The sequence below is a fragment of the Dipodomys ordii genome, unplaced genomic scaffold, assembly GCF_000151885.1.
Source record: "Dipodomys ordii isolate 6190 unplaced genomic scaffold, Dord_2.0 Scaffold117, whole genome shotgun sequence".
Lineage (NCBI taxonomy): Eukaryota > Metazoa > Chordata > Mammalia > Rodentia > Heteromyidae > Dipodomys > Dipodomys ordii.
In genome coordinates this window covers 4,504,130-4,514,286 of record NW_012267333.1, presented here as the reverse complement: position 1 = coordinate 4,514,286, position 10,157 = coordinate 4,504,130, and the positions used below count along the sequence as shown (strand labels likewise).

The window sequence follows — 10,157 nt, the reverse complement described above, 5'->3', positions numbered from 1 at the left end:
TTTCTTTCTTTCTTTCTTTCTTTCTTTCTTTCTTTCTTTCTTTCTTTCTTTCTTTCTTTCTTTCTTTGTTTTTTGGTCATTCGTGGGGCCTGAACTCGGGGCACTATCCCTCAGCTCTTCAGCTCAAGGCTAGTGCTCTACCACTTGAGCCACAGGGCCACTTCTGGCTTTTTCTGCTTATGTAATGCTGAGGAATTGAACCCAGGGTCTCATGCAGGCAAGGCAAGCACTCTACCACTGAGCCACCTTCCCAATACCCCAAGCCCTTTTCTTGAACCTGATGCTTTTCTTGCTGGAAGGAATTGACAACTCAGAGGCATGCCTTCTAAATGATTGGATTTTTCTGTAGGCTCCTACCCTAACAGTGAGTAAATATAGGGAGATACTCATGGCACAGACACTCACCTCTGGGAGCTGAACCACAGCCAGAAGGGGCAGAAGACCCCAGCTAAGGTCTTCAAATCACATGATTTCACTGTTACCCCACCCCACCTCACCCTACCCATCTCCAGAGGTGAACTACTTGGTGAGTTCTGAAAGAATCAAGGTATATTTCAGATAACTCTATTCCGTTGTATTGCTCCCAGGCAGGACTGAGGTCTCCAATTTGAGAATTTAGAAGTCAGGTAATGTCTACAGCTGCTTCCTTATTTCTCTTATTTCTCTTCCTCTTCCTTATTTCTTCCTCGGGAAGGCAGGGAGACAAATACTTGGGAGCATCTGAAAGCAGAGAACGAGAAGGCAGTGTACTTAGGTCCTCAGTTCTCCCTTGGTCAGCACAGAATGCAGTGTTGTGCTGGCTCTGCCTGATATCTATCCATTGCTAGTCTTGATTCCTTGCTGTCCTAGGGAAATACCAATTAGGCTGGGTTACTTCAAGGACAAGCAGGAGCCTGTCTGACTCACAGGCTGAAAAGCTCCCAGTCGCCGGCTGTGGCTCTCTGGGCTCTCTATCTACCAAGAAAGGAAACTTTGGTAGGAAAATTATCCTAGAACTGGGTCACTGAGCTACCTACAAGATACCTCCATTACTTTATCATAACTTGAGTGAGGCTGAGGATCAAGTCCAGTGCCTTGAATACTGGGCTGTTGCATGGCTACTGAGCTATACCCCAAGGGCAGTAGTAAAAAAAATATAGCACATTGATCCTCCTGCACAGAGAGGACACTTCAATGGAAGGACTGTAGATGATTGAAATTTTTAGTCAATGATGTGGCTTCAGATGTTCAAATCCCAAGGACAAACCACAGGAAATGTGGGGGGAAGGGAAGAAAACATGAAACCACTAAAATTCAACAGGTCCACAATAATAAATACCAATAATAGTGAAGTGAGTGACATCTTAAAAAATTAATGATTACAAGGATTATCAGTTAACAAAGAGGTCATGATCAATACCTACATAAATTTCATAAGAATTCACATCCGTATTGGATTCTTTTTTTTTTATTGTGAAGATACCGTAAAGAGGGGTTACAATTACATGGCAAGATAATGAGTACATTCTTTATGTTGTACAGACCTCTATTTGAATTCTTATGAACTTATTTCTTCAGTGTTGTTGCAACTTCTTGTTCATTTTTCATTAATGAAAAATATGAATTCAAGAGATTCTTATGACCATTACTTCATTTAAAATTTCATGGTAATTCCGGACCAAGTTTACTTTTCTATGGATAAAGCAGGTGTCGGAGTATTCTGCTAAGGTACTTTAATATTTGTCTCGAAATCATGCAGGTCTCTCTCGAGGGAATTGTTCGGATCTTGAGTATTCTTTGGTTCCTTTCTGAGAGTTGTAGTTATAGTTTCTCACTAGGGAATAAGGAGACTGTCAAGGCAGTTTTATTTTAAATCTCTCATATGGTTTAGTCATAATAAACAAACAATTAGATGACATTTCTTTGGGGAACATCACCAATGAGAAAAACCCATAAATTCTCCCCATTCAAAGAAAAAAGTAGAGTAATAATTCAAGTGAAAGACATCTGACTTCATAAGCTCTAGGTAAGTGGATAAGAATTGCATCTTGGCAATCACCCGAGTTTGACTAACTTCCTTAACCCTTGTATCCTGTCAACAGTCTGATGGTTTTTGACAGCTGGGCTCTTTAACTACATTAAAAATGTCAGTGTCTTTTTCATGAACTATTGTCTTCTGGATATTTGTTTTTAATGTTCTACACACAGATATTTAGAATATGCATATTACTATCCAGAAGAAATCTGAAATATTCTTTGTCAGATAAGAATAGTGTAAGGTATGGTATATACACATCTTTAGAGGACCATAATAACTGCCTTAAAAATAGAGAAAGAATTAAACCATAACATAGATACTGGGGGAATAACTCAAGTGGTAGAGCATCAGCCTTGCAGCAGAAAGACCCTAAATTCAAACTCTAGTACCAATAAAAAAAGAAAAGAAGAGAGATGAAAGTCAAAGAAAAAATAAAAAGAGGAGAGGACAATAGATGGGAAATGAAAAATGGGAAGGAGAGGAGAGGGGAGGGCCAAGGAAAGGAGAGAAGAGGAGAGGAAAAGAAAAGAGAGAAGAAAGGAGAGAAGAGAGGAGAAGAAACCTAGGGAGAACTAGAAGAACTCTTGGCAAAATATAAGTAAGGACTGAAACTGGAATTCTGAATTTCTATTGCTTAATGCATTACATTTCCTATGGCACAGTAAAACTCAGATAGGGTCCGTGGCCCTATGCATTCAAAATTAACTTATGAAAAGCAATAGGCTTATCGTTCTTACTTTAGGATGAGGAGGGACCTAAAGCAAGGAATGTAAGACAGGTTTTTGTCAGGATGATGTATCCATGAGAAAGAGATAAAAGGATAAACATAGAAGGTGTGGGAGGGTGACTCTGGTCTAAGTATTCCATTCATAGTATGAAACTAGAACAATCAATCCTACTGAAATGGTGACAAGAGTTAAGGACAGGTGAGGGATGGGTTTCCGGGAAACACATTGTCTGCCTATGTGGTAACATCACAGTGAGAACCTGTGTCTGTGAGAGATGAATAAACACTAATAAAAAAAGCAGAAAAAAGAAAGGAAAAGAATTTTGAAAAAAAAGTGAAACTCTGGAGAAATGGCAGACGATGTTATGCAGGAAAGGGAATGGTAGCAGCCCAGCAATTTCCAGTATCTCTCTTCTCCTTAGGCTTCATTCTCTGATAAGAAGGCAAATGCAGATGCCACTATAGCACAGGTTCCTAGCCTGAGGGACAGCTGTATCAGGTTCCTGGGACTCGATCTGCTGCAGACTAATTTCTATCTTGCAGTGGACTTCCTGGATTTCCTACTTAGCAATTAGACATGTTAACAATTTATTGCTCCATTCAGAATCTTATTTGAGTATTCTCGTGTCTAATTTCTTCTCCAATTGGAAATAGCTATAACCTAATTTTATGTTTGCACTGAAGAAACACTGAATGGAATAGGATGGGCATTCAAGAGATTAAGTTAAACTGGGCTCCCCATCTTTAACAATAGAAATCAGATTTCAATTTAGCTACTTCTGTGGCGATTTTGTTATGTACAGACCTAATGCACACTACCAAAAACTTGAAAATCACAGTTATGCTCTAAATATTTTACTTTAAAATTGCAAAAATAATTGTGTTTTAATATTTATATATATAATTAATTTTCAAATGAATATTTAAGATAACTAATTAGGATATCTCCATAATGTGATTTAAATAGAAGTAAAGCATATACTACCAAATTATCAATGCCAAGTATATTGACAATATATAATTGTTCTATACAGGTTTTGTAGTGTATATTCACATGCTCAGTGTCCAGTAGTCTATGTCAAAAAGGATTTTCTTTAAAAAAGAAAAGTAAAATAATACATTAAATTTGATAAATGATGCAAATATTTATTTCACATGGGAAAATTTTAAATTCATTTCTGAACAGTTTGTCAAAGCAATATCAAATTTAAAATGATTTTGCTATTATTTATACAATTCAACATTTTTGCTACAAGTGTGGATGGTGTGTTTTAAATAATGATTTATATGTGGGAAAATATTATTGATTAAGTAGCATTGATTTTTGAACCTTATGAACAATATCATCAACTCAATTTGCTATTAGTCTATTAGTTGAATCCCACAAATGCTCAGAGATAGGTTGAGGCATTCTGATTTCCATTAATGTAAAACTCCAAATGGTAAACGACAGTAGATGAATTAGTGGATTGTGATCAATGTATCTTGCTTTTTTTTTTTTTGGTCGTTTGTGGGGCTTGAACTCTGGGCTTGGGCGCTGTCCCTCAGCTCTTCAGCTCAAGGCGAGTGCTCTACCGCTTGAGCCACAGTGCCACTTCCGGTTTTCTAGTGGTTTATTGCAGATAAGAGTCTCACGGACTTTCCTTGCCCAGGCTGGCTTTGAACCGTGAACCTCAGATCTCAGCCTCCTGAGTAGCTAGGATTACAGGCATGAGCCACGGGCGCCCGGCTTCTATCTTGCTTTTGAAAGCTGGAATGTGTATCTCTTTGTTCCTCTATTGTTCTAAGTCCAACAAAAGACAAACAAGAGGCTCTAGACTTCATTAGTTTTATATTCACTCTACTTCCATTTTTAAGATTGTCAAATCTCAATTTCCAGACAAACCAGGTATTGATGCTCCAAGCCTATAATTCTAGCTACTCGAGAAGCTGAAATCTGAGAATCAAGGTTTAAAGCAATTCTAAGCACACAAGTTAAAGTTACTCTTTGTTAGAATTGCTTGGGCTACTATGCTTATCTCCAATTCACCACCAAAAAGCTGGAAATAGAGAGACGTCTCAGTTGGTAGAACTTTAGCAAAAATGCCCAGGTACTGGCAAAAATGAGAAGAAGAACAAGAATTCACAGACAAAAATGGAAGTGTATTTAAAAATTGTGATTCAATTGTGTAAATATTGTACCAACAGCTATGCTCCAAATATTATTGGCTCTTTATTAAGAATTTAACCTGTATTGTGACATTGTGTCTCACACAGATTTCTACGTGGGAAAGTGGAAGATTCTATTCTTTGACTGTTAAAATCAGAACTTGAAATTCTTATGTTATCATCCTCTACAATAAAAAAAACCTCCATTCTGTGGAGTTCATCATCTAATTTGATGACTATATTTAAAAGCTTTTAACGCATCTGTCTTTTTTCAGAAGAGGTTCTCAGAGGAAATGGGCCAACAGAACCTCACAACACCCACTGAGTTCATTCTTTTGGGGATCACAAGACAGCCAGAGTTGCAGCTCCCCCTTTTCGGGATCCTCCTCCTTATCTACACAGTGACAGTGGTGGGAAACCTGGGCATGATCATTCTAACCAAGCTGGACTCCCGTCTACACACACCTATGTATTTTTTCATCAGACACCTGGCTTTCATCGATCTTGGCAATTCCACAGTCATTTATCCCAAGGTGTTAGTAAATTTTATTTTGTATCAAAATACCATTTCCTATTATGCTTGTGCCACCCAGATGGCGTTCTTCATTACGTTCATCATCAGTGAGCTTTTCATCTTGTCCTCCATGGCCTATGACCGCTATGTGGCCATCTGTAACCCTCTGCTGTACAATGTCATCATGTCTCAGAGGCTCTGCCATGTGCTGGTGGGCATCCCATACCTCTACAGTGCCTTTCAAGCCCTTATGATCACTGTTAAGATTTTTATCTTGAACTTCTGTGGCTCTAATGTCATCAGTCATTTCTACTGTGACAATGTTGCTCTGTTACTTCTCCTGTGTTCAAATGCACAAGATGTAGAATTGATCATCATTGTGTTTTCAGCGTTTAATCTGATCTCTTCCCTCGTAGTCGTCCTGATATCTTACACTCTGATTCTGTTAGCGGTGTGTCGAATGCATTCTGCAGAAGGCAGGAAGAAGGCTTTCTCCACGTGTGGCTCTCATCTCACTGTGGTGGTGGTGTTCTATGGTACTCTACTCTTCATGTACGTGCAGCCCAAATCCACGCACTCCTTTGACACGGACAAATTAACATCTGTGTTTTACACCTTAGTGATCCCCATGCTGAATCCTTTGATTTACAGCATTAGAAACAAAGAAGTAAAAAATGCCTTTCACAGAATCTTTAACAATCTATTTAAGCCTTGTATTTAATATGCAATGCAAAATGTTGTTTCCATAAACAATGATAAAAATGATACTTGACTGTATTTCTAACAGGTGGAAAAATATAAATGGGTAGATGATAGCTAGCTAGCTAGATAGGTAGATACATACATATGTACATACCTACCTATCTATATACATACATACATATATTTCAGCTTCACAGTAAAAAATAATGTTAGCATTACACAATGTGATTTATTCTATTATATTCACTCTCGTTCACCCTCATCTTTCATATATCCATTAAGGCACTTCTCCCAATACTTCTTGCTTCTACATCAATATTTCTTTAACACTACCATAGAACTTTATATTCTCCCAGCAGTAATAATATGTATTAAATTCTACAATAGTAATTTATGTTTGGTTTATCATTTTGTTTTGTTTCATTTTTGTCAATAGCTAGCTAGTTAACCTTGTTTTTATTGTATGTTCTGAACATAAAACACTGGTATAAATAACATCTCTTGCAAACACCATGTATTCTGTTACTATGATTTTCTTGTTTCCCAGCATGATAATTTATTTCTCTGAATTGTACTATTTAATTTACTTATATTTAAATTTATTCAAAATGGAGCACTTTCTTCTGGCATATTGCTATTTGTTGCCTGCATATTTTATTATGTTCATCTTTTCCTCTGCTCGAGATTCTTCTGAGTAAGTGGCTGAATTCTGAATTATGTATGAATAATTCATAGGTACACTTATTTCAGATGAATAGCCAGGGAACTGTAAGGTAAAAAAAATAATCCCAGAAAACACACAAAAAATAAAATAAAACAGTTAAAACTCCCCATTGATTCTAGACCTCCAGCAGGGATCTCAGAGCAAAAGCTAATTTACAAGTTTTGGGAGATAATTTTATAGTAGAACAGATTCTTGTTTAAAGCATTTGACAGACTTATGGAATCAAAAAGATAAAAAAGCTGGATTGTGGTATCTTGGAGGGGTTTACGGGAGGGAATAGATGTTTACAGAGAAGGTTGAACAAATGGAGTCGTAGAGTGCGCTTGATAGAGATGTGGAAGAATGATGAGTTTCTTCATTCAGTAAAGAAATTAAATGACTATAAACATGATTTTTGAGTTAACATGCATTCGTAAAATCAATGTTTGACTAGTAATATTGCTATATATGCAGCCTACTTTGAACAAACTCACTTTCTCCACCATAATACCCTTACTTCTTTCCTTCCTATTCTGATCTTTTGGTGGGTTTCATTATCTTATATTCATGTATAGATATATGTAATATCACACACACACACACACATATATATATATAGTTCATATGTCTGTGTTTTATGAGTGTACATGCATATATCACATATAGCATGCATAATATAAGGTGTTTATATGTTTATTTTATATATATTTAACATGTGTGCATCTATAACCATATACACACATAAATTTTTATGTGCTCTTCTATTTTCCTGGAGAAACAGAATACACCAATGAATACAAAGTGCCCCTGGTTAATCGAGTGCAGCCTCTAGATATCTTGTTAAATTCTTAGATTTATTAGGCATAATTACCAGTTTAACAGCTCCTTAGGGAGAGCCTCAAGAGACGACAAATTCCATAAATTATTCTCAAAATGCCATGTGAGAAATACTTGGAGGAGTCCAGAGAAAGGCTTCAGCACAGGTAAAAATTTGTAAAGAGGAAGGAGATTACACATCACAAACTACCGCAGTGTTCCAATGACATTTGCATCTTTCATTTTAGTAGCAGAGGGTAACAAAAGCTGTTGGCACTCAAGGAGGCTGAAATCTGGGAATCTTGATTAGAAGCCTACTACAGCAGGAAAGTCAGTGAGACTCTAATTTCCAATTAACCACCAAAAGCTGGAATTGGTGATATGGCTCAAGTTGTACAGGTGAGCCATAAGCCAGAAAGCTTTGTTGTAGTATGATACCTTGAGTTCAAACTCCAGTCCTAGCTTCTAGAAAAGAATAAATAAAGGTTACTTTTCCTTGAATAACCTTTTAAATTCTTTGTGAAATTTAATATCTAAATATATATGAAACATTAAAATGACGCCATGGTATTGTGCACAAAATGTTTGTTTTATATAAATAAATTATCTCTAATTAAGGCAAAAACATAAAGTAAATGAGACAGCACTAAAATAATATGAACACTTTTTTAAATGGACTAATGAAGAAGAAGACACTGTCTAGCTAATTAGATTGGTATTATTCTAAAGAATGATTTACTAGCTTTTAAGCTCTATGAGCCCATAAAAATAGTCATATAGGAATAGTCTTAAATTCTGTAACACCAATAATTATTTAACTAAATATGTGGTTATGATTCTTTCTTTGTGTGTTGATGAGGTAAAAGAGAGTTTCTACCTTCTGTTTATATGTGGAAAGATTTGAAGATTAGCAAACTTCTCAGGAACTAATATTATGATAACAGAATGCCCTCAATACACTTTGATTTCCAGGGGTATCTCACCAAAAGTATCTATGAATTTTCTCAAACAGAAATTTTTTTACTAGAAAATACTAGCAGTATGAAAAGATAATATATATATATTTATATATACAATGGGTTTTATAATTTTATTAATACTTGTTTTATATTAGTAAGTTTATTTACAACTGAGGTAAAACCCGAGGAGGGGAAAATGGAATACCACTCAGTTTCTTTCCTACCTCTTCCAAAGCTGACATGAAAGTAATTACTGATCTTTTCTGACCTTACAAAACCTCAGGTATTTTCCAAATGCCTTTTTCTCTTTAGTTCTTTGTGGCTGTTCTTAATTAATTATAAAATAATATATAAAATGCATAGTATGTATTATATTTACTGAAGAAATTTCCCAACATCACCGCCTACTGGTGTTTATATTATCCTATTTTAATGCAGTAAAGATACATTCATGGGGACATAGTAGACAAATAGAAGATTGGGATCTATTTTGTTATTAATACATTTTGTAAGTTTTAGAGTTTTAAATGTGTATACTTACTTTATTATCCTTACGTAGTTGTACAAGGGAGTTGCCATTTAACAAAGCAGTTTATGAATATATCTTGATCACACCCCTTCCAACGTTCTCACTCATCCCTCCCCTAGCCACTCCTTCTTTCATACTTCTTAATTTTGTAGGATCTACATTGGATTCTTGACTGCATTACCCTACCCTCTTCTCCTCTTCATTTGTCTTCTCTTTTCTCCTTGGACTCAAACCCACCTTTTTCAAATACCTGCTTCTTAGCTGGGCTCTGGTGGCTCATGCTGAGACCTGAGGATCCCAGTTCAAAGCCAGCCTGGGCAGAAAAGTCCATTGGACCCTTATCTCCAATTAACTACCAGAAAACTGGAAGTGGTGCTGTGGCTAAAAGTGGTAGAGCATTAGCCTTGAGCTGAAGAGCTGAGGGACAGCGCCCAGGCCCAGAGTTCAAGCCCCACAACCTACAAAACAAAAAACAAATACCTGCTTCCTGATGTTTTATTTTGCTGAACTTTGACTTTGTTTTCTAAGAAATTACACTACTTGAGCTCTCCTTTGAATCCAACATATTTCAGTTAATATGTTTGTCTACACTTGTATACCAGCCAACATATTTACTTACAAGTTTATAAGCTATCTCAATGTTGTTTTGATTTGCTTTTCTTTTATGGCTAGAGAGGTTGAGCATTTCTTCATGTGTCTAATGGCCATTCTTATTTCCTCTTCAGAGAAGTTTCTCTTTAAGTCTTTAGCCCACTTATTTACTGGGCAGTTGTTTTTTTGAGGATTTGTTGTTGGGGGATTTAATTTTTTTAGTCCTAAGTATATCTTGTCTGTTGTATGCCTAGTGAAGATTTTCTCCCAATCTGTGGATTTTCTATTGATCTTGACAGCTATGTCCTTTGCCATGCAGAAGCTCTGCAGCTTCAAGCAATCCCATTTGTCCAACATTTCTTTGATTAGTTGTGTTTCTAGGTCTCTATTAAGAAAATTTCGGCCTGTGCCAAGGAGACCTAGGGTTTCTCCTATTCCATCCTGTAATGTT

General features: G+C 36.4%; 1 protein-coding gene across 1 annotated transcript; it reads left to right on the top strand.

Annotated features, from left to right (window-relative positions):
- Nucleotides 1–5,185: 5,185 nt before the first annotated feature.
- On the top strand, nucleotides 5,186–6,127 carry LOC105995401 (olfactory receptor 8K5-like). The gene has a single exon (XM_013029111.1). The coding sequence runs from the start codon at nucleotides 5,186–5,188 to the stop codon at nucleotides 6,125–6,127; it is 942 nt and encodes a 313-aa protein (XP_012884565.1).
- The last annotated feature ends 4,030 nt before the right edge of the window (nucleotides 6,128–10,157 follow it).

Excerpts from the sequence above, each read along its gene's own strand:
- LOC105995401 (XM_013029111.1), top strand. The coding sequence starts at position 5,186 with ATGGGCCAACAGAACCTCACAACACCCACTGAGTTCATTCTTTTGGGG.